Below are 26,565 nucleotides of genomic sequence, written 5' to 3' on the forward strand. Positions count from 1 at the left end.
GCTTGGGGATCCGTTCAATTTACCGGCTGTCGGGATCCCGGCGGTCAGGATACCGACAAAACTGGACTATTCCCACTTGTGGGTGTCCACGACACCAATAGAGTGGGAACAGATCCTGTGATGAGCGTAGCGAGCCCTCAAGAGACCCTTTGCGCTCGCACTGCTGCCGGCATTCTGGCGTGCGGGATGCCGCTGTCGGGATGTGGACAGCCAGCATCCCGCACGCTGATAAATCGTATATATTCCATTGCTTGCAATGCGCTGCAGCATGCCGATTTCTATGCATGTGTCCAACATGATATGCCATGCGGTGGCACCTTCGCACCATGCAATCCTTTGGGATTGTGGGTGCAAACACCACCCATGCACCTGCCAGTGGGACCCTTTTTCATGCCATACATGCTGCCGCGTTCTGCAGCACGAGCAATCTTAACCAATCAAAATACCTTTCTCACACACCTACCAATCAGAGTGAAGGTGCTATGTGTCATTAGCTACTTACAAATTGGTAGGTTTGTCTTTCATTACGGGGCTCATGTTGGAGCAGTATGTATCATCTATATGGTTTTTAATAAACACTGTAAATTGTAAAAATAGTGTGGAAAATATTTTATGGGGATTGATATATATATATTGTTGACAATCAGAGTGTTGACAAGCAGTATGTGAACACCAGAACACAGGCACCATGAAGTTGACAAGTAAAGCATTTCACATGTGCTGGCAGTACAACTGTAAATGGACCTTACTGAAGACCTTTCAGCATGGGTATGGATCACTGGGTCAACCCTAATTAGGTTGACCACAATTGGTCAACATGGCAAAGTCAACATGCTGAAAAGTTTGACATGTTAAATATCGACACGGTCAAAAGGATGACACTGGAAAAGGTCAACATAGCATTTTTAAAAACTTTTTGGGTAGTATTCAATTCCCTTCCGCATTCTGTTTCTACTAACGGGAGCGTTATCATCATTTCAGCTTGCTACCCCCAGGGTAGCGAGGGCGCCCTAACCCTTTACGCAGCTAAACCTGATTAGAATGGGTGTGATAAGCACGATAACGTGGATCACTTTAGAAAGGAGATTGGGCGTGATATATCATTTGAATACCGCCCTTTGTGTCATTTTCACAGTCACAGCACATGGAGCCCCAATTAATGTACAGCGTTCGCTCACATGGCTCATCATGCTTTGGGCAAAGTTACTATTCCCAATCATAGTCCATGTGGATGGTAAAGTATGAATAAGTTGGAAAAAAAGTCAAAACAAAAAAAACGTCGACCATATGCGTGTCGACATTTACACCTGTTGACCATAAGCACTTTTACATGTTGACCTAATGACCATGTCGACCTAATGTATATTGACCATTAGTGGTCGACCTATTGACTGTCGATCTAATTAAGGACGACCCATCATCTGGACACCTTTCAGCATCACAATAAACCCATAGAAAAAGCAAGTTCCACCCAAAAATGGCTTGACAAGTTTAGTGTGGAACAGCTTGGCTGGCATGTCCATATCCTGGACCATCTTAGGGACACATTGGAAAGCTGGGCCATATTACCAACATCAGTGATGGCCTTGCTAATCTAGTGATCAGCCTTCCCAGAACAATGGAGGCTGTTAAGTAGGGGACCAACTGTGTATTAATGATAACTGTTTAAAATGTTCATTAAGTACATACAGTATTTAATGCAGCCCTATGCTGAACAGAATATGGCTGTGTAACATTATAGCACATAAAGACCACACTGTTAAAGCCCTATTCTGGTGCAAGGGACACTATACTGTGCGTTCCTCTGCACATGCGCAACTAAACCCCAGGTTAGAAACACTGATGCCTAGATCACTTTTGAGAAAACATGCATGCTGTTTCTTTAATTAATTTTACATGTATTTAATTATGTTTAATACAATGAAAACACCAGTCATCATCATCAAAGCACATTACACACTGTACTGTAAGTATTAGCTGCATGTAGCGTATGCTCACACATATTTTAATATAGGTGGTCATTCCGAGTTGATCGCTCGCTAGCAGTTTTTAGCAGCCGCGCAAACGCTATGCCGCCGCCCACTGGGAGTGTATTTTAGCTTAGCAGAAGTGTGAACAAAGGGAGCGCAGAGCGACTACAAAAAAAATTTGTGCAGTTTCAGAGTAGCTTCAAACCTACTCAGCGCTTGCAATCACTTCAGACCATTCAGTTCCTGTTTTGACGCCACAAACACACCCTGTGTTCGCCCAGCCACGCCTGCATTTTTTCTGGCACGCCTGCATTTTTCCAAACACTCCCTGAAAATGGTCAGTTGACACCCAGAAACGCCCGCTTCCTGTCAATCACTCTGTGGCTTCCTGTGCGACTGAAAAGCATCGCTAGACCCTGTGTAAAACTAAATTGTTCGTTGTAATAGTACACCGCGCATGCGCATTGCGCCGCATACGCATGCGCAGAAGTGCTGTTTTTTTGCCTCATCACTGCACAGAGAACGAATGCAGCTAGCAATCAACTCGGAATGACCACCTTAGAGTGAGACTTGGAATATGCTGTACATGTAATTGCATTATTTTTTATTTAAAAAAAAAAACAGCATTTTATGTCTGCATTTTTCATATAAATGCATTGATATGCAGTGCCATGTGCTTGTGTTCTACATATACATATATTCCTTGATAAGCAGTGCAGTTTGCTTCTGTTCTACATATACATACAGTATATCCATGTACATATATGCATACACACTGTGGCATAAGGCATACTGTATATGCATACACACTGTGGCATACAAATAAACACAACTTAACATAAAAAAGCTTATGCAACAAGTAGCAAACAACAAAAATCAGTAAAACATAATATATAGTAGTGCAGCTTGAAATACAGAGTTGAGAGCCATCCCCCATCTACAATAGTCCTCGATATTTCCATTCTAATGTTGCCATGGCGATCTTGCAAGACAAATAACCTTGCTATAATATTTTTCTTGTCTCCTGCAGTTGCTCCTTCAGGTCTCCTTTTCTCCTGTGATAGTTATATTTCTAAGGCCATCTGGAGCCCCGTGCTTAAAGTTCCATAAAAAGATATGTACTTTCTTCATAAAGCACTATGTTAAAGTAGGCCATATTTCTACTACCTCAACAATAGCTCAATAATAATAATAATAATAATAATAAGAATTTGTATGTCTCTGTGTGTCTGTGTGTGAATATATATATATATATATATACATATACACACACACATATATAGATAAATAAAATACATAAAATGACAGCAATTATATTGCATACCAATTTTATACTGTCAAAATATGTTTTAAAATTAGCTTTTCCTGTTGGAATTGATTATAAAAATATAAATAGTTAAATCTACAAAAAAAAAAACAGAAATAACCCAATATTATAAATCATGCTGCAAACCCAACTGAAAAATGATAGTGTAGAAAGTGTCAAATTTCCCACTAGGCACATGAGGAACATGTCTAGAGGTGCCACCTGCTGGGCATACTTGCCTACCCTCCCACATTCTGCAGGAGGCTCCCTGAAATAACAGCAATCTCCCTGACTCCCTGAATAGTCCATCAATCTCCCTCATCGGTGCCATTTCCCTACATTGCTTATTAACAGGCACATTGATCCATATAGTTTAAATAAGGTTCTCATGGCCACTTACAGTATATGGAACCTCTTATAAAACACAATACATGAACAAATCCTGAAAAATATTAGTATCTTTTCTTCAACAAATAGATCTTACTGACTTTGGAGCTCATTTACATTTGGATATAAGTCATTTTTATTCCATGTCTCTCAGATGTAGAAGTATTCGCCAGCGCTAATAGGTGTTACTTTCACAATCTCCCTGAAATGCTTTTTAAAAAGTAGGCAAGTATGTTGCTGGGGGTGGCACACAGTGCCCCTTGCCCAAACCGCATTTCAGCTGCTGATATTTTTTTATACGTAGTACCAGTGTGAGGAGTGGAAAGGTGATTTGTGTGCAGGAGGTGCGATAGAGGTTGGGGCTACCTGCCTAACTACCATCTGCTGGGACTCTTTAGCTTCCTGACCAGCTGGAAGTATGTGGGAGGAGCCTGCACCAGCAGTGACACTATCATGATGTCTATAGAGAGCTGCCTATCACTGTTGCGAGATGGTTCTGCAGCTATGCATAACTGCCCGTGACCAATGATGCTGAGGGAAGTTGTGAAGAAGAGGGGGAAGGCTGCCATTAATATTGTGCCTACCGGTGCTGATCAATAAATTCACCTCTGAGTGTAGTGTTTATTCTAAATTTTTATCATAATGTTTTTAAAATTCTAGGGCAGCATTGGTTTAGCAGTGAAACATGAATTGTGTCTGCTTGGAGCTGCTCACAGCCATCTCTGGGTGTTCTAAAAGGTGGTTCTATCCTTCCAGCCTGGAAACCTTACTAACAACCATCAGTTGCACAGGCGCTGATAAAAGAATAAAATCTGGTTATGCTGCCTTGTGTGGGATTATGTACATATGTAAGGAGGCACCGGATCCGGAGTTGGGGTGCAGATGATAGGTCGACAGTAAATAGGTTGACAATCAATAGGTCGACCACATATGGCTGACATGCATTATGTCGATATGTACAAATGGTCAACATGACAATGATCGACACATGGTCAACATAAAATTTGGGGATTTTTTTCAACTTTTTTTATTATTAACCATCCATGTAGAGTACGATTGGGAATAGTAACCTGCACAAAACATGGAGATCAAAGCAGTATGAGGGAAAGCAGTAGACTAATTAGGGTCACATGTAGTTTAACATAGAAAATGTCACCCCAAAAAACTTATGTCAACCTTATTTTGTGTCGACCATTTAACCCTGTCGACTTTTTGTACCTGTGGACCTTTTGTGCGGTCTACCGTTTACATGTTGACCTAATGACGCTCTCGACCTCTTGATCCTGTCAACCGGTTGCATGCTGACCATATGGGATCAACATATTGACTGTGACCTCAATTCTGGTGGACCCAGTGATCGGTTCCACAACCCTGAGTCAGCTATGTAGTTTGCAAGCTATTTGGGCTGCAACATCTAGGGAATTCAATAGGAAATACATTTTTTTATGTTCTAAAAGTCTAAATTAGTGATTGATTATAAATGTCATTAAGATTTGTCTTTTATATTTGACACTTTTTATATACAAATGTTTATAGCAGTTGTTTAGAATGAAAAGATCACCATCCCTATTGTGACCTCAGGTAGCAGAATGGCTAGATCCACCACTACTTCTATTTTCAACAACGTACATAAAGGGGTGTAGTACGGGTGACCGCCGGTCACCTTACCGACGGTCTCCTGACCGCCGGTCACCTTACCGACGCCGGGATCCCGGCAGTATACCGACGCCGGGATCCCGGCGGGGAGGGGCGAGTGCAGCAAGCCCCTTGCGGGCTCGCTGCGCTCGCCACGCTGCGGGCTCGGTGGCGACCTGCGGTCGCCACGGATTCTATTCCCACTCTATGGGTGTCGTGGACACCCACGAGTGGAAATAGTCCCTGTTGGTCGGCATGCCGACCATCGGGATAGTGAGCCGTCGGGCTCACGGAGGAGGTCATGTGACTGTCGGTCAGCCGACCGGCGGTCACATGACTACCACCCACATAAAGGACATGCATAATTTACACAGCGTTTATTATGACTTGTGTGGTATATATAAAAAAGAGGACACAATTATGGTTTTCTTTGTGACTTGGCCATGTACTATTGCAGGTTTCCCTTGCTGGATGTGAAGCGGCCCAGCTATTGGCCAAATACTCTTGACAGACAAGAATTCAAGTAGAGACATCTATGTGCCATAAAAGGTTTCACACTGCAATATAAAATAATAGACAACAAGAGCATCTTAATAAAACAATAATATTTTTACAAATTTCTAATCTCAGATTAAGGGGCCTCTTTATAAAGTTTCTGCATCATTTTATGGTTTGTTGCTATGTACTAATAGCATAATGCAGGAGATTTCACAGATATCTCCTGCAGAATGCTAAATAGCACCACAGATCGCAGTCCCCATTATTATCAATGTGGTTTATGATCTGACCCCTATGTACTAACCCTGAAAAGCAAAGCTTTTCAGAGTTTGGAATCATTAGTTTACACCATCTTCAGATGGTATAAACTGCTCTAAGCCTACGGAGGCATGCTAGCAGGAGAGAGGTCTCTGGATCCCCATCCTGCAGCCTTCATCCAGCGATGGTTCCGATTCCGGATACTGACCCTGTGCGCGTGCGCAGTGTCAGATTCTCCCGAAGGAGTTTTTTTTTTTACAAATGTGAAGAACTCCTCCAAAATGTCGTAGAAGTAACTTTCAGGTCCCTGCGGGTTTCCCTATGTACGTAGCAGGGATATTTTCATTAAAAATGAAAAAATTATCTGCCACATAACAGAATGTTAATAATAGCTGCAATGTTGTGTTTATTAATACAGAGGACCCTTAAAATGAGATGTGTAAATGCTACAAGAAAAATCTTTATGCAATGCTAAGACATTACATTTGTTTTGAAAACAAGTATATAGAATACATTGGCACCTCAAGCAACGTAGCACATCTTCTATATGGTGCTAATGCTATCCTTATAAAGCCCCTTTTTCATGATAATAGAGTGCTTGGTGTAATCATTACTTGGATAGAACTTCTCCCTGCTGCATATGGCCATATGTCTTCCATTAAACTGAGAACAAAGTTCTATGTGACAGTGTTTACTTCAATTAGACGACTATACAGAATGACTGAGAGAGACTACTTAAAAAAAAAAGTCAAGTGCCAAATAATCACATTTGAGTAGAAAAATATCTATCTCCTAAATAAAATGCAGCTGCTTTAAGCGGAGAAGATGAATCTCACAAGAAAGGCCCCAGCTGCCGCTATTACACACCCCTAAAGGAAACCACAAACCTAGTTACAATCCATTATGATTTAAAATATTACTTTTTATTTAAAGACAACTGTTGAAAACAATATCATCACTAAATGAGCAGTATAATTTATGTTTTATTTGGCCACTGTACTATCATTTCTCCAACTGTACTCTGAGTCATAATAATTAGCTACTGTGTGTCATAATACATTACAACTGCAAGGCTATAAAACTGAATGTGTCTTTTATTTGCTTAATTAAATGACCTTCTTTTCCCCAAGTTAATCTCTTCGGAATACACTTAAAACAATGTTCACTGTCCTTGCAATCCAAGAACCATCAATGACTTGTTATAATGGTCTTTGAAGTTACATACAGGCATTTAGCAATGTGGCTGCTTAAGGAAGTGTATGGATAACGTCAACTCAGACTTCAAAGATTCATCAAAGTTTCTCCTCTGACACCAGAATATTTGCTGATGAAACTGTTGTCCTGCAGCTAGGTTTCTTATCGGTTTTGTATGAACTATATCATTAACTCAGAAAGAATTATGGAGGTCATTCCGAGTTGTTCGCTCGCAAGGCGATTTTAGCAGAGTTGCTCACGCTAAGCCGCCGCCTACTGGGAGTGAATCTTAGCATCTTAAAATTGCGAACGAAGTAATCGCAATATTGCGATTACACACCTCGTAGCAGTTTCTGAGTAGCTTCAGACTTACTCGGCATCTGCGATCAGTTCAGTGCTTGTTGTTCCTGGTTTGACGTCACAAACAAACCCAGCGTTCGCCCAGACACTCCTCCGTTTCTCCGGCCACTCCTGCGTTTTTTCCGGAAACGGTAGCGTTTTTTCCCACACGCCCATAAAACGGCCTGTTTCCGCCCAGCTTCACCCATTTCCTGTCAATCACATTACGATCGCCAGACCGATGAAAAAGCCGTGAGTAAAATTACTAAGTGCATAGCAAATTTACTTGGCGCAGTTGCAGTGCGGACATTGCGCATGCGCATTAAGCGGAAAATCGCTGCGATGCGAAGATTTTTACCGAGCGAACAACTCGGAATGAGAGCCTATGTTTTTTTCAGCCAATGTAATTTGAAACATACAGCAAGATGTAATTTTAGTAAGTTTGCTGAAAATCAACATTATCATTATTAATGGGAATTTCCTCTTTAAAATAACCTCCGCCATTTAGCTTTTTATAACCAGTGAGAAAGGATTATTGTTTTGCAAAATTTTTGGATTTTCTTTAGCTGACGGGTACTTCCATTGAAAGGAGATGAGAGGTTCACTCTAGGTCCTGTGTCCTGTTTAATACTCTATACTCAGGAGGATATCAAATCGCTTGCTTAACTGTAATGGCATTTCAGGATATCTTGTCTGAGCATTATGCAAAGACTGTTAAGACTCATATTAATAATCCCCATAATATGCACACACTGGATTTTTTGCGCTTCCTCTAACAATTGTATATAACTATCTCCATATTCATTCCATTATGTGCTGTACTGATCTTTGTTGCTGAGACGATAACGTTGTATTAGTTTAACATTTCTACATTTATTGTTCTATATATCAAACTCATCATACCATATTGATATTGGGTCAATATTTTTTAAATTTTAATTTGGACATTTGTAAGCTGTACTATGTATTAACTATACCGCAGAAGTTAATTAATGACATCAAGGGCTTCATATTGTAGAATGCACTTAGTAATTATATAATGCTTTTTAATATTAAGAAAGAATTGAGATATATATATACACACACACACACACACACACACACACACACACACACACACACACGCACACACATACATACATACATACAAACACACACACACACACACACACACACACACACACACACACACACACACTCACACTGCATCTGGAAAGTATGCACAGCGCTTCACTTTTTCCACATTTTGTTATGTTACAAGTACAACCTTATTCCAAAAGGGAAAACATAATTTTTCCCCCTCAAAATTCTACACATGACAACATGAAAAAAGATTTTTTTTAAATTTTTGCACATTTATTAAAAACAAAAAACTAAGAAATCACATGTCCATAAGTATTCACAGCCATTGCTCAAAACTTTGTTGATGCACCTTTGGCAGCAATCACAGCCTCACGTCTTTTTGAATATGATGCCACAAGCTTGGCACACCTATCTTTGGCCAGTTTCGCCCACTCATCTTTGCAGCACCTCTCAAGCTCCATCAGGTTGGATGAGAAGCGTCGGTGCACAGCCATTTTCAGATCTCTCCAGAGATATTCAATCGGCTTCATGTCTGGGCTCTGGCTGGGCCACTCAAGGACATTCACAGAGTTGTCCTGAAGACACTCCTTTGATATCTTGGCTGTGTGCTTAGAGTTGTTGTCCTGCCGAAAAGATGAACCGTCTCCCAAGTCTGAGGTCAAGAACGCTCTGGAGCAGGTTTTCATCCAGGATGTCTCTGTACATTGCTACATTCATCTTTCCCTCTATCCTGACTAGTCTCCCAGTTCCTGTCGCTGAAAAACATCCCCACAGCATGATGCTGCTACCACCATGCTTCACTATAGGGATGGTATTGGCCTGGTGATAAGAGGTGCCTGGTTTCCTCCAAACATGACACCTGCCATTCACATCAAAGAGTTCAATCTTTGTCTCATCAGACCAGAGAATTTTGTTTCTCATGGTCTCAGAGTCCTTCAGGTGCATTTTGACAAACTCCAGGCAGGCTCTCATGTGCTTTTTATTAAGGAGTGGCTTCCGTCTGGCCACTCTACCATATAGGCCTAATTGGTGGATTGCTGCAGAGATGGTTGTCCTTCTGGAAGGTTCTCCTCTCTCCACCGAGGAATGCTGTAGCACTGACAGAGTGACCATCGGGTTCTTGGTCACTTCCCTGACTAGGGCCCTTCTCCCCTGATCGCTCAGTTTAGATGGCCGGCCAGCTCTAGGAAGAGTCCTGGTGGTTCCTAACTTCTTCTATTTATGAATGAAGGAGGCCATTGTGCTCATTCGGACCTTCAAAGCAGCAAATATTTTTCTGTACCCTTCCCCAGATTTGTGCCTCAAGAGAATCCTGTCTCGGAGGTCTACAGACAATTCCTTTGACTTCATGCTTGGTTTGTGCTCAGACATGCACAGGTGTGTGCCTTTCCAAATCATGTCCAATCAATTGAATTTACCACAGGTGGACTCCAATCAAGCTGTAGGAACATCTCAAGGATGATCAGTGGAAATAGGATGCACCTGAGCTCAATTTTGAGCTTCATGGCAAAGGCTGTGAATACTTATGTACATGTGATTTCTTAGTTTTTTATTTTTAATACATTTGCAAAGATCTAAAAAAAAAAAATCATGTTGTTATTAAAGGGTATTGTGTGTAGAATTTTGAGGGGGAAAATAATTTATTCTATTTTGTAATAAGGCTGTAACATAACAAAATGTGGAAAAAGTGAAGCGCTGTGAATACTTTCCGGATGCACTGTACATACAGTGGCATATCTATAATGGGTGCAGAGTGTGATAGTGTTACACAAGTAACCTAGTAACCTAGAAAATAGCATAGCAGGGGATTTGAATTGCTCTGTTGGGCGCCATCTAGAGGCTGCCGGCGCGCAAAACAGTTGGATTCCCCCCATGGAGGTGAGCAGCAGCATTAGCCTTTTTGAAGAAAAGCGCTGGTATTTATATATATATAAGGCAGGCAAATTCCACTGACTCATCACAAAATCTCCTGAACCATAAGGCTGGACTTATGGTGTAAACTGCTCTAAGCATGTGGAGGCATGTTGGCAGGAGAGAGATCCCTCTCCTTTAGTTTGTTTTAGTCATTGTTGTTTTAGGTTAAAGGCATCTCTTTATTTTAATTCTGTTGAGGAAATGAACAATGACACGGTGATAGAAGAAAAGGGTGCGCAAACCCTGTTGTAATCTGCTTGCTTCAAACACGATAAATGTCAACGGTATGCCAAACAAGTGTGTGAGGAATCTGATGTTGAATCAGCCTAATTCAGATATCTTTCTAGGAACGAATATTCCAAGTATTCATAAAAAGAAAAAGTTATCCAGTATAGTACATTAAACTTGAAAAAACAGAAGATTAATTCCAAACCTGATAAATATGGTGATACGGGGGCAATTATGTCTGACTTGCATTCAGCTCAGCATTGTCACCATTATGCCTGAAAGCTTTCATTTGAGGTACAGTAAGTATATCTGGAATTGGCAGTACAACCCTGGCATACACTTACTAATGCCTTATTGTGCACTGGCACAATTGTTTCAAATATTTTAAAACTAGAGATAATTGTGGATCTGTATAGTATGGTTTTCAACTTAAAACATTTTCCAATTCTAAAAAACGACACATAAATACACAGATGACACAATTAAAACCTAGCAAAGAGAGAAGTAGTGTTTATACAATGCGCTAAACCGCAACAATGGGATTTTAGAGATAAAAAAGTGTCACCCACACTCAAAACAAATAGAAACAAGAGGTATATTATTTTTCGGAATCAAATAATTTGACATCCCCAATGGGGTTTTCACCTCAAAAAATAAGAAAACGTCATAGCATATAACTGTATGACAAATGGGAAATTAATGAGTTTTCACTCTTCTACCTACAACTCGTACCAGATATATTGGTCTACACAAATGAGTAGACAATATGGCAATAAGTCTCCTCAGGGTCTCACTGGAACTGCTGACGTTCTCGCCCTGTTCTTTCAATGACCTCCAAAGAATGGGAAAAAGACACCCTTGTGGTGTAGAATCGCGTTGGTGACAGGAGAGCTGATTGGGGACTTGGGACGCACACCGTTAGGACTGCATATTCCGGGGACGCCTGGTTTTTTTTTCATTCTTATGCGCTATCTGTCTACTGTTTCAGTGGACCAATTGAATCGGTGAGAGTCCAATTTGCCTATCTTATTCTTGTTTTATGTATTTTATTAAAACTTTTTTACACTATTTGGAGCTATTTCCCATTCTGCGCAAAGGGATTTGGTGATATACCTCTTGTTTCTGCAATTAAAACCTAAACTATGTTCAACTTACTCATAAACAGTAGTCCAGCCATTCTCATTGCTTTTGGTTGCCAGAAGCCCGGTATTACCATGATACGTCATCAGTGCTAGGTTATATCCTTGAGCTGATATCCTTTTCAGCACTCCATTGTTACTGATCGTGAGCCAGTAGACTTGTCCTTCAGGAACCACCAGCCACAGGGGCATCCCGCCAGCATCTCTTCGTATATGTACTGAATTACCATTACTGCTGGTGACAGATATAATATCCCCATCGCCGTTATAGGTGAAATTGTATACATAGTCCCTAGTTATAAGGTTTAAAGTGTGTAGATGAGTCCCATTGGTACTGAATTGATACAATTCTTGGTCTGCTGGAGAGGCAACCTCATACATATTCATGGCATTTAAATGAGGCTTGTTTCTGGTGACTGCTCGGATGCGTATGTTGCCAAGATCAGCTATGTACAGCGTGCCATCTGGAGACACAGCTAACGAGGAGGGCGCTTTAAGCCTGGCGTCTTTTGCAAATCCACCATCACCTAAGGGACAAATAATATCAAATTAATGAATCTGTAAATTGTATATGTTTTTTAATATATGCGGTGTAAAGTCTACAGACACAAATGTAATGTGCAGTGCATTTCAAAAATCATTACTTCAAATTATATCATTTTAAGGGTGAATCAGCAAAGATTAGCATAATTATACATTTATCTCAGCAATTGCAATTTTTGAAGATCCAAAGCCCTGCTGGTACAAAAATTGTTTGTTTGTTTTTTTCCTGCCTACATATACAGTGCCAGGACATCTGCCGAATTTCCCTACACAGCAATCTCCTCAATGTACTACTGCGCTTGCATGTAAATAGAGTCCTGTTTAATACTGTTAGAAAAATGGAATGTAGTTTTTGCTTACATATATTATTCTGCTAAAAGGGTTAAAAACAAAACCCATTAGGTAGAACACATACGGTACTTAAGTGAAGTTTCTTCTGTCATTTAAAGGTCTTTGGCTGTAATAAAACTGCATGGAGTGCCACCCTCACTAGATAACACAGCAGATGGTGCCCACTTACCTAGTTTTACATCGAGGATAACAAACTAAGCGCCTAATTCAGGTTGGATCGCAGGGTGTGACCCAACCGGAATTTTTGAGAAAAAGATGCGATTGCCTCTGCCTGTCAATGATCACAATTTTTGCTTGTTGAAGGGGAGAAGGCTCCAGTCAGCATGCTGGGCGGCCTTGCCCAGCGATGGGTGGCCCTGAGCACATGCTCCAAAGGATAGCAAATTCTGCTAATTAGCAGAATTTGCTATCCTTACTGAATTAAGCCCTAAACCCAGTCCACATTTGGGAGCTGATTCAGAGTTGAATGCTGCTGCGACCGCTTTAGCATCTTTTTCTATAGTCGTGTCTGCGACTTTATGTTAATGCTAGCATAAGCCCTTCCCTGGTGTACAAGAATGTGTAAGGACTGAGATGCTGACTTTGTGCATCTTTAAACAGGTGTCTTTAGGTGTAGTTGTTGGTCGCACCATCAAAACGTGCAATACCCTCATGCTGGGTGCGGAATCTCTGCCAGAGTATGGTCTCCATCACAACCTGCAATGCGACACGCCTGCTATACTCCTATAACATACCATAAGACAGTGCATCTCTCTGCATCTGAATAGCATTCTCCCAGTCACCACCAAGTAATACCCAATACGTTTCCAGTACATTTCATTCACCATGTGTCTCTATTGCTACTGTTCCTCTATGCGTACACACAATATAACGCAGGTGTCGTACAAGTTTGTAGGCAATAGCAAAAAATTGTTCAAGGCAAAGAACATGGGCATTGCATGCTACTCAGAATCAGACCCTCTGTCCTGGGGCATTTTGGGAAACAGTAAATGCACTCTACCTTCTCACCTCAAGTAAGCTTGGGTACTGTTTCATGTAGGAAAAAAACTGTGTTCCCTAATGCACACCGAGTGAAAAATATTACTACATAATAGTCAGATAATACGGAGATCTTAGTTGCGTATATCTGCAGATATAGGGTTAAGCCCCCAGGCCGATCGACAAGGCTTCTCCGTCACTGGGGGTCCCTAATACTAGGTATGGGTCCGGGGTGCAGTACCCCACGATGTCGGCACAGGTCGGCCACCCCAGGTCAGCACACAGGTGAAAATTAATAGGGGTTAATAAGAAGCACAGAAGTGCTATGTAAGTGGTGTGATTAAAATAATATATTCAAAATAATATATACAAAGTGATAGGGAAAATCATAAGTGTTAATAAAGTGTTAGGGTGTGCCGACCTGAAGCAGCCCAGCCATACCGACACAGGGGCCACCGCACCCCACACCCACCCCATAAATAATTACAAATATGTCTGGGTTAAATTCCCAGTGTAAGGCCACATGGTAATGGCTCCTACAGCATCTGAGAGCCAGCTTACCTGGGGATACCCCTGGCTTCCCCTATGGCACTATGGAGTCAGCAATCCCTCCTAATGCTGACCCATCTATGCCTCTCTAAGTACAATACACAAAATGGAAAGCTGCTCAATCAGATTGTAATGTCACTCAGGTGCTAAAAGGGAGGGGTAATTCTGTGTAGGAAAAAAACTGTGTTCCCTAATGCACACCGAGTGAAAAATATTACTACATAATAGTCAGATAATACGGAGATCTTAGTTGCGTATATCTGCAGATATAGGGTTAAGCCCCCAGGCCGATCGACAAGGCTTCTCCGTCACTGGGGGTCCCTAATACTAGGTATGGGTCCGGGGTGCAGGACCCCACGATGTCGGCACAGGTCGGCCACCCCAGGTCAGCACACAGGTGAAAATTAATAGGGGTTAATAAGAAGCACAGAAGTGCTATGTAAGTGGTGTGATTAAAATAATATATACAAAATAATATATACAAAGTGATAGGGAAAATCATAAGTGTTAATAAAGTGTTAGGGTGTGCCGACCTGAAGCAGCCCAGCCATACCGACACAGGGGCCACCGCACCCCACACCCACCCCATAAATAATTACAAATATGTCTGGGTTAAATTCCCAGTGTAAGGCCACATGGTAATGGCTCCTACAGCATCTGAGAGCCAGCTTACCTGGGGATACCCCTGGCTTCCCCTATGGCACTATGGAGTCAGCAATCCCTCCTAATGCTGACCCATCTATGCCTCTCTAAGTACAATACACAAAATGGAAAGCTGCTCAATCAGATTGTAATGTCACTCAGGTGCTAAGAGGGAGGGGTAATTCTGTGTAGGAAAAAAACTGTGTTCCCTAATGCACACCGAGTGAAAAATATTACTACATAATAGTCAGATAATACGGAGATCTTAGTTGCGTATATCTGCAGCCCCCAGTGACGGAGAAGCCTTGTCGATCGGCCTGGGGGCTTAACCCTATATCTGCAGATATACGCAACTAAGATCTCCGTATTATCTGACTATTATGTAGTAATATTTTTCACTCGGTGTGCATTAGGGAACACAGTTTTTTTCCTACACAGAATTACCCCTCCCTTTTAGCACCTGAGTGACATTACAATCTGATTGAGCAGCTTTCCATTTTGTGTATTGTACTTAGAGAGGCATAGATGGGTCAGCATTAGGAGGGATTGCTGACTCTATAGTGCCATAGGGGAAGCCAGGGGTATCCCCAGGTAAGCTGGCTCTCAGATGCTGTAGGAGCCATTACCATGTGGCCTAACACTGGGAATTTAACCCAGACATATTTGTAATTATTTATGGGGTGGGTGTGGGGTGCGGTGGCCCCTGTGTCGGTATGGCTGGGCTGCTTCAGGTCGGCACACCCTAACACTTTATTAACACTTATGATTTTCCCTATCACTTTGTATATATTATTTTGTATATATTATTTTAATCACACCACTTACATAGCACTTCTGTGCTTCTTATTAACCCCTATTAATTTTCACCTGTGTGCTGACCTGGGGTGGCCGACCTGTGCCGACATCGTGGGGTCCTGCACCCCGGACCCATACCTAGTATTAGGGACCCCCAGTGACGGAGGAGCCTTGTCGATCGGCCTGGGGGCTTAACCCTATATCTGCAGATATACGCAACTAAGATCTCCGTATTATCTGACTATTATGTAGTAATATTTTTCACTCGGTGTGCATTAGGGAACACAGTTTTTTTCCTACACAGAATTACCCCTCCCTTTTAGCACCTGAGTGACATTACAATCTGATTGAGCAGCTTTCCATTTTGTGTGTTGGGTACTGTTTCATGTTTGTAACAAAAACAATATGATAGAAGTGACTCTTTAATGAGAAAATCATAAATACGTGGAATGTAAATAGGATTTTAATACCTACCGGTAAATCCTTTTCTCTTAGGGCCTAATTCTGAGTTGATCGCAGCAGCAATTTTGTTAGCAGTTGGGCAAAACCATGTGCACTGCAGGGGGGGGGGGCGATATAACATGTGCTGAGAGAGTTAGATTTGGGTGTGGTGTATTCAAACTGAAATCTAAATTGTAGTGTAAAAATAAAGCAGCCAGTATTTACCATGCACAGAAACAAAATAACCCACCCAAATCTAACTCTCTCTGCACATGTTATATCTGCACATGGTTTTGCCCAATTGCTAACAAACTTGCTGCTGCGATCAACTCAGAATTACCCCTGTTGCCATATAGACCATTACATAACAATATAATTTAGTAGGTACCAAAGTTAGAACAAATTATGTAAATTAAATAATATGATTTATTACCCAATGTGATTTTAACCAGTTAAGAGTGTGTGTATATATATATTATTGTAAGGTATAACTTAAATAGGTTTGAATGTATTAGTCTTATGTTTTGAGAATTTAGTAGCATGTATTTCTGTGTGTTTTACTGCAAGATTATGGGTCATTATGTAAGAAACAGGTTTTCCCTGTGTAAGCCATATAGCCAGAATACACAATACATTAAGCATTACACAAATTCATCCCTTCCATGCCATTATTCATATCTGAATTAATGAAAGGATTAACGTCTGATCTGCGCTATACCAAGTACAATTAAATCAAAGTTTACATGATATGTAGATATATGTATAATGTATACTTTATTCACACACAGCAAATAAATAATCATAACTTGGTGGATAAAGTCAATAGGTCACCTAGCTCAGGTCTCATAATATGCAAACAGTTACTGGTATGAACAGGGTACATTGGAATTCACAATCAAAGATCTTCATACCTTTAGAAAGTCTATCAACTAGCTGGCCTATTGTCCAGTTATACTGCTGGCCAGAGGCAATGATAATATAGGATCAAACGCACTATAAACAGGTCCCCATCATTTATGCTAACACCCTAGGGCCTAGGCGAAATAGATCGTTTACACATCCATACAAAGGTAGATCTCTGATGGATAAAGAAATACCACATTTTATGATCCCAAATTCCCTACATGCTCACCACCGTGGGACGGAGTTCTGCAGAGAACGTTTTATTACACTTTGGAATCTGTCAAAACCTATAATTATGTACTTCATTGGAAACTGTGGGAATATACTAGTTTTGAATTGGTAGAATATAGGATAAAAGGGGCAGTCTGATAGCTAGAGAGTTAGAAGGAGAGGAGGAAGGAACGAAGTCCAGAGGGAGTCAGGATCCTAAGACGGTAGCTATGAATTATGCCCTCACATATTCTTGCAAGTGTATAGTATGTGTATTAATTGTTTAAGTTTGTAAAACTGTTTGTGTCTTATGTATGTACCATGGTTAAGGAGGCATAGATAAATTATAAGATTTATTATCATTGTGTTATCTTATCTTGTAATTTGTATCACCTATAATAAATGTACTAGACAAAATAGAGCTGGTATTCCAAGTCTTGAACTCATTTTCGGAATCACTAAAGTTATACATGAAATCTGCATATATTATATAAGGCTCTGCAAGTTGGGACAACTGACTTGTAGTCAAAGTATAGTACTTATATGTTCAATGAGCCAGGATTATATATCTCTGTAAAGTATATTTAGGCTTTTCCTGGAAATATTTCCTGGACAGTAGAGATATAGCTCCTTTAATCTGAGCCAATCACAGGTATTAAATAGGAACGTCCACGCATAACATATTGTGTGATTGGACCAGTACTAAACATCACCCCTTTTGTTATGAGCCCACCTATTTGTAAGCCTATTATAATATATTTGCAGATATAAAATACATAAACCATTATATCAATATATGATATAATAAATATATGTTATATAAGATTCCATTAAATCAACATTGGCGACCACGGAAGGGACTTGGAATTATTCAGTATCAATTTTGACTAAATACAATATTTAGGGGCAGCGCAAGGGCTATAAGCCCGCTGGGCAAAATACAAGATCACAGTGGAATAAGTTGCAAATGACTAGAGATTTTTTTTTTTTTAAAAAGGCCTAAAGTAAGAAATTAAAAAACACGGGTGTTAGAGTTTAACTTATCAGGCTAGCGAACAGATAAGGGAGGATACCACGTGCAAAATATAGGAAATATTGTTCCCAAATACTAAAAATTTGTAATTCTCAGTGATAGAATACATATAACGAAAGGGAATAAATCTGTAAAATGGCTACAATGTCAAATATAGACAGCTTGGTAGTGAAATACATCACAAAGCAAAAGTGTACAGACTTTGCTTGTGATGCCAAATTAAAAGAAAACCCATGGAACTATGTCCAGGGTTTGTTTGATGATGAAATTAAATCATCAAAGAAAAGGAAACAGAAAGGAATAGCCATTGCAGGCTTGTATGCAGCCTGTTTGGCTATGGATGCTAAATTAAGCAGTTTAGCTAAAACCCTACAAAAATGTAGAGAAGAATCTAATTTAAAAGAAACAGAAAGCAAAGAAAAAATAGATCAGCTAAATATCCAAATTAAAACTTTAACAACACTTAATGACATGGGTAAAATCTCCCAGGATGAAGTGTTACAGAAACATAAAAATGCTCAGAGGGAATCCACAGAATGTAGGAGAGCTCTAACAGAGGTTACAACAGAGAGAGATGAGATAATAAGTGCATATAAAGTTATGCAGGGACAGCTCACAGAATGTATGAAAGGGAAAGCTATTGACCATACCCCTTGTGTGGACAGGGAGATGCAGCTTATGCAAGAGATATCTGTTCTGAAAGGACATATTGCTGCAAACATTAGGATAGGAACTGCAGCCACTGCCCCATATCCTATCTATGCATATGAAAGAGAACAATGGGACACAAATCATGAGGACAGAGAGGACTGCTGGGGAGAGGGGAATTCTACTGAATCTACCCTCAGGGTACCCATAGCAATGGGAGAGTTTGCAGAATCAGCAGCGAATAGGGAGTGCTCTATATTAATAGGCACAGATAGTAGTGATGAAGAAGTACAGACAGAAATTGAGGCACACAGGGCTCATAAACAGCCAGCATTCCTCACTGAGAGTAGGAACACCCTATTGGGATTCAATAGTGAAGGAGAGGCCATTCACTCAAGGGCCCCTAGTGCCAATCATCCCCCACAACCCATAAAAACACTCATGGGAGTGGCAGATATGATTGGAAAAATGAGTTCAGGAGAACACATCACCTCCCATGCAGCTAATGTCCAGCAGAGGTGTGAACTTCTAGGAATTAGAAATCTCACTGATCAGGTTAAGGTACTGCAATTAACAATTCCATTAGCTGCTTGGAGTGCTTTGACAGATTTGATTAAAGAAGGTAAAGGTACATATGAAGAAACTGTAGAGGAGCTACAAAAGATAATTAACCCTTCAGTAGCAGGCACAATGGTTGCATATGAAATCAAACAGCAAAGTGAGGAGAACCCATTAATATATGCAAATAGATTGTGGGCAGCATACAGTGCAGGAAACAGCAAAAATGACAACAGTCAGAAAAACAGCAAAGATTTCAAAAACTTGTTGGTGCATAACTCGCACCCCACAATTAAAGCTAAGTGTGAACACTTGATAGATACCGTAAAGCATAGCTATGATAAAATAATGGGATTAATGCAGCGGTCCTTTCAAGCAGTACAGGCCAGTAAGCAACGTAAGATGGCAGAAAGGAATGAGAAATGTGTTATAAAGAGGGTTGCAGCATTACAGTCAGAAGGTAGACCAATGGTGGTTGAAGGGCCCCACATTCCAGGGGAGGTAAACACACCATTTAACCCACAATGGAACACAGGGTCACAAAGGAGAGGGGGACTTTTTAAAGAGAGATCCATTTTTAGAGGTGGAGGTAGAGGATACCAAGGACATTCAAATGATGGAGCTTGGAATAGACACATGGGTTACTCACAACATTTTGGGAACAGAGGAAAGGACACAGAGTTTAAACACCAGGGTCCCACTTACACAGAGCTAAGACACCAGCTACAGGCCATAAAAGAGAAGTATGAGAATTTAGAAAAAGCAAACAAAGTGCAGCAATCTGACACACAAAAGGAGAAAAATTGACAGTCAGTGGCCCCAAGGATAGTTGCACCAATCACTTTAGATAGGTGCGGGCGCCCTCAAGTCTCGGTTCTGGTCAGGGGCCACCAGCACACAATGTTACTAGACACCGGAGCAGCCATATCAATCCTACATGATGATCAGCCACATCACTCTCCTCTGTTGCAGGAAAAACAATACATCTCCAAAGCTTTGCAGGGAATAAGGTAGATACAGTGCTGTCAAACCCTCTCCAAATACAAATAGGAGATGTATCTGCAATTCACACATTTGCATTAGCCTCACTGCCAAGTGAAACTAATTTATTAGGGTCTGACTTTATGATCCCTAATGGGTGTATATTGGATCTGACTAACCTTTTACTTCTGCAGAGTTCTCCTAATGTAACACCTGAGGTTGTAATTATACCAGATTCCCATGTAATTGCTGCTGTAAAACCCAATAATGCGAAATATGATGTGCTTAAGGCTAATGTTGATCATCCTTACAAAGAGTTGGTATTACCATTACTTGAACAGTTTCAGGATGCTTTTGCTAAACACAAACATGACTGTGGGAAGGTAAACAAGGTGATTGAAGTCAGTGGTCTTGACCCTCCCCCACAGAAGCAGTACAATTTCCCACAGGAGGCCATAAGCTTCATTCAAGAAACAATTGACTCTCTGTTAGAGCAGCGTGTAATCAGACCATGTGTATCCACTAACAATGCGCCAATATGGCCAGTACGGAAACCGGATGGTTCCTGGCGGCTCACAATTGACTACCGCAAACTTAATGGCCTTACGCTTAGCTGCGCACCCACTGTTGCGTCAATGCCAGACATTCTAAAAATGTTAAGCCCAGAGCATAAATGGTTCAGTTTTAGATATTTCAAATGGGTTTTGGTCTCTGCCTCTATCTGAAGAGTGTCAATACAAATTTGCCTTCACATTTCTGGGAAAGCAATACACGTTTACATGTCTTCCACAGGGCTTCCATAATTCTCCATCATTTTTCCATACTACGATGAGAGAAATTTTAACTGATTTTTCTTCCCACAAGAATTTATTGCAGTATGTAGATGATCTCTTACTAGCAACAGAGACAAAGGAAGAGCATCTTCAGCTACTGGGAGAACTCCTTGGCATCCTCAAAGACGCAGGTTTGAAGTGTAACCCATCTAAAGCTCAGATTTTACGGGAATCTGTTTCCTTCCTGGGGATCAGTGTTACGGCTGATGGGAGAACAATATCGGCAGATAAGGTAAAAACCATCCTTCGTTTACCCCTTCCTGTCAGCATACCTACACTGAGATCCTTCCTGGGGTTGGTAAATTACTCTAGGTCCTTCATTTCTGATTTTTCACAAATATCTGCACCTCTCTATTCTCTCCTCAAAAAGGATATAAAATGGGAATGGACCCCCAGTCACACAAAGGCAGTAGAAACATTAAAAGAAGCACTAGCTAGTGCCCCTGCCCTTGCAAATCCAGACCCACAGTTACCCTTTCACTTAGAGACAGCAGCAACAGAAACAGCCATGTCTGCAGTCCTGTCACAGGAAATACATGCACAGCAAAGGCCCATAGCTTATGCATCAAAGTTACTGACACCAGTGGAATTAAAATACTCTGTGTGTGAAAAACACCTTCTTGCCACATTTTGGGCAGTAAAACAGTTCACATACATGATAGGCCTGAACCCTATCATCTTACATTCCACGCACACACCAACAAGGTTCCTCCTCACAGACAGAATCAAAGATGGGAATGTCTCTAATGCCAGGTTAGCACATTGGGCCCTTTTGTTGCAGGATCGAGATATAACAGTGAAGGCAACTAACAGTCCATCCACCTGTGCATATGGACTAATATACCAGGGACTGACACACACATGTGACTTACTCCCAGCTGACCATTCAAAACATTTGTTTAGAGCAATGCCACAGGAGGCTACAGCCCCTGAACAAACCACCCAGATCTTTACAGATGGTTCATGTTTTTATGTACATGGGTCACCCCATGCAGGTTTTGGTCTGTACATAATGCATCCCCAAACCACACCACAATCTGTATTTCGATCTTGTGATGTAAAGTCTGCACAGTACGCTGAGCTGGCAGCAGTAGCACATGCCCTTGAATTATTCCAAGACCACAAACATGAAATCGCATTGTACTCGGACTCAGCATGGGTGTGTAATGCCCTTACTGAATTTTTGCCCTTTTGGCAAACTCATCAGTATACCTCATCTGATGGAAGCCCTCTTAAATATGCAGACCTACTCCAGTACATAGTTTCCCTGGCACAGAGTCTAACACATGTCCCCTGGGTCTGTAAAGTCAAAGGGCATTCAACTACATCACCACACCATGAACAGAATGAAATGTCTGACCTTTTAGCCAAACAAGGGGCACAAGAGGGGGAGCTGTGGCAGATACCGAAAGCAAGCCCAGAGCCAAAAGTGTGCCCTCTTGTATGTGCAGTGGCAAAAAGGCCAGAGATGATAAATGCACCAGACATTTCAGAGATCCAAATGCAGGACCCTGAAATTAAAGAAATCATACAAAAGTTGAGGAATGAGGAGTTGGACTTAACAGAGGGAAATACATTGGCAAAACACACACCAAATCTAACACTAACAGAGGACAAGGAAATGCTTATCCACAATGGGGAAGATACAACATGGGTAGTCCCAAAAGAGTACAGGAATGAAATGATATATCTTGTACACGACCTCCCCACAGGTGGACACCAGGGTGTAGAAAAGACACAGCAGAGACTAAAAACAATAGGTTGGTGGCCAGATATGGTAAAAGATGTACAGCAATACTGTGACAACTGTGTGGTATGTGCCCAAGTTAACCCAGCACCTAGAAAGATAAATGCTCCACTGAGAATCCAGAGAAGAGAAGGTCCCTGGAATGCCTTACAAATTGATTACATGGGCCCTCTGCCTGCCACAGCTAAAAATAACAAATACGTGTTGGTTGTGACTGACCTATTTTCAAAATGGGTAGAAATTTTTCCCTCTAAAAGTAACACAGCCCTGAGCACAGCAAAAATTCTGGTTGATCAGATATTCACACGGTGGGGCCTTCCAACATCGGTTGAATCAGACCAAGGTTCACATTTCACAGGTAATGTGATGCAAACATGCCTGGAAATGCTGGGAATAAAACAAAGCTTCCATGTCCCTTTTCATCCTGAATCTTCTGGACAGGTGGAACGTGCCAACAGACAGATCAAAACTATGTTGAGAAAGTTTGTTGGCATAAATGGTAAGAACTGGGATAATTTGCTACCCCTAGTGGCAATGGCAATAAGGGCCACACCTTCATCAGCGACCCGATTGACCCCCTTTGAATTAATGACAGGCAGGCAAATGAGATTGCCAGAGCACCTTTGGATAGATCTACACACCCCTACTATTGATAGACTATCAATGGATCAGTACCTTACAAAACTGCAAAAAGCACTCACAGAGGTTCATCTGTTTGCAGCACAGCAGTTAGGGAAAGCACAGAGAAAAGCAAAGGCTTATTTTGACAAAGGTGTAAGAGAAAATTGTTGGGAAGTTGGAGAAAGGGTCATGTTTCTAGAACTCCGACCCACAGACCATGGTCTGGGCAAGAAATGGAGAGGACCATTTTCAATAGTGGACAGACTGAGTCCCTCAGTATACAAATTAAGAATCAACGATGCAAAGAAAGTGCAGGACAAATGGGTACATGCCAATCAGATTAAACTGTACAAAGGAGAAGGGTCAACTGAGTAGCGCATCTCTCTTTCTTTCTTATAATTTTATTTTGTTTTGTTTTGGTTTTACAGAAAAATGAGAATCCCAACTTTGGTCCTGTCCTTCGTGGTGGGCCTCCAGATCCAGTGTACCAGTGAGGTCAACATTTCAATTAGAGTGGAAGCCAATCCGATTCACTGTAAAGAGGGAGAATCCATCCTCCTTCCAGTGTCAGTACAAGGCACAACAGGGAAACAGGTATCCTGGTGGGGCCCAGCAGACAAAGAAATTAAAGCCTGGGATAATGGAAACGCAGGAAACTCACCACATTACATGGGTAGAATACATGTTTTTCCAAATGGATCACTATTGCTTAGCCATGCAAACCCTACAGACACAGGAACCTGGATATATGGTTTTATCATCCCCATTCCCATGTATGGGAATCCACCCACAGTAAAGAGGACTTATGTTCCTGGGAGCATCACACTGAATGTGTCCCAGAAAAGAGACCCTACTCCCCCAAGTACCACAACAAAGGCTAAATCACTGCCATCTACTAAAACAGCTGAGTGCCCACCAACAAGTGAAGGACCCACAAGTGGCCTTACTGCCACCTCCATTCCTGGTTCCTTGATAAACAATGTACAATATATACATGTACCAGTAGTCCTAAATCTATCAAAATGGAATATGGCAGAATTTGGTTATTGTGTAAATAGTAATGTTTCTTTATTCTATGCTTCATTACTAGTAGATATTGTTGCTTCTCACCAGAGCAGAACTCAAGACCCATACACAGGACAGGCAACCCCTAACCAAAAAGGTATTTTCAGATCCAGGAAATTACAAAGCTTAGATGGGATCATTGGATCCATCCCTGGACTGTTTGGTTCCGGGATGTCGATTTGGAATAGGGCGGATTTGGAAGTCATCCGCAGACACATAGGCAATTTTGAGCAGAAAGAGGGGCAATATGTTTTGAAGCCTGTCCTGCAGGGCATTGAGGGTCTGGCCAGTGAAGAAAAATTTACTGTTTATAACATGCATGATATAGCAAGATTGTTTTCAGAGACCCAAGCCAAGATAAACGAAATCATTGAACTGAACAATAGAGAAGCCAGACAAAATCAGGTGGGGAAAGAAATAATATGCACTGCATGATGGAGATTTTGAAATAACCATGACAAACACCTGGCTGGAGATTGGTTTAAAGGGCTTGCTGATCGGTCAAACAATCTTGCTAATCATTTTAATTTCACTGATATTGTGGCTTAAGCGCCTTATAAGGCAGGAACGCAGTAAGCTAGAAAAACTGGTAGATGCAAGATATAAGCAATTATTATGTTAATGTATGTGTGGCCATCATCATCAATTCTCACGGCCACAAGGGGGCGACTGTTGCCATATAGACCATTACATAACAATATAATTTAGTAGGTACCAAAGTTAGAACAAATTATGTAAATTAAATAATATGATTTATTACCCAATGTGATTTTAACCAGTTAAGAGTGTGTGTATATATATATTATTGTAAGGTATAACTTAAATAGGTTTGAATGTATTAGTCTTATGTTTTGAGAATTTAGTAGCATGTATTTCTGTGTGTTTTACTGCAAGATTATGGGTCATTATGTAAGAAACAGGTTTTCCCTGTGTAAGCCATATAGCCAGAATACACAATACATTAAGCATTACACAAATTCATCCCTTCCATGCCATTATTCATATCTGAATTAATGAAAGGATTAACGTCTGATCTGCGCTATACCAAGTACAATTAAATCAAAGTTTACATGATATGTAGATATATGTATAATGTATACTTTATTCACACACAGCAAATAAATAATCATAACTTGGTGGATAAAGTCAATAGGTCACCTAGCTCAGGTCTCATAATATGCAAACAGTTACTGGTATGAACAGGGTACATTGGAATTCACAATCAAAGATCTTCATACCTTTAGAAAGTCTATCAACTAGCTGGCCTATTGTCCAGTTATACTGCTGGCCAGAGGCAATGATAATATAGGATCAAACGCACTATAAACAGGTCCCCATCATTTATGCTAACACCCTAGGGCCTAGGCGAAATAGATCGTTTACACATCCATACAAAGGTAGATCTCTGATGGATAAAGAAATACCACATTTTATGATCCCAAATTCCCTACATGCTCACCACCGTGGGACGGAGTTCTGCAGAGAACGTTTTATTACACTTTGGAATCTGTCAAAACCTATAATTATGTACTTCATTGGAAACTGTGGGAATATACTAGTTTTGAATTGGTAGAATATAGGATAAAAGGGGCAGTCTGATAGCTAGAGAGTTAGAAGGAGAGGAGGAAGGAACGAAGTCCAGAGGGAGTCAGGATCCTAAGACGGTAGCTATGAATTATGCCCTCACATATTCTTGCAAGTGTATAGTATGTGTAT

At 40.9% G+C, this 26,565-nt stretch overlaps 1 protein-coding gene across 4 annotated transcripts in view; it reads right to left on the reverse strand.

The window, feature by feature from the left end:
* Nucleotides 1–26,565, reverse strand: part of TENM1 (teneurin transmembrane protein 1) — a 1,080,468-nt gene that overhangs the window by 62,832 nt on the left and 991,071 nt on the right. For all 4 annotated transcript variants that reach the window (XM_063937256.1, XM_063937254.1, XM_063937255.1 and 1 more), the window contains one exon: nt 11,968–12,478. In XM_063937256.1, the coding sequence (XP_063793326.1) occupies nt 11,968–12,478 (511 nt within the window). The remainder of the gene's footprint in view (nt 1–11,967; nt 12,479–26,565) is intronic.

Source organism: Pseudophryne corroboree, chromosome 8 (assembly GCF_028390025.1).
Source record: "Pseudophryne corroboree isolate aPseCor3 chromosome 8, aPseCor3.hap2, whole genome shotgun sequence".
NCBI lineage: Eukaryota > Metazoa > Chordata > Amphibia > Anura > Myobatrachidae > Pseudophryne > Pseudophryne corroboree.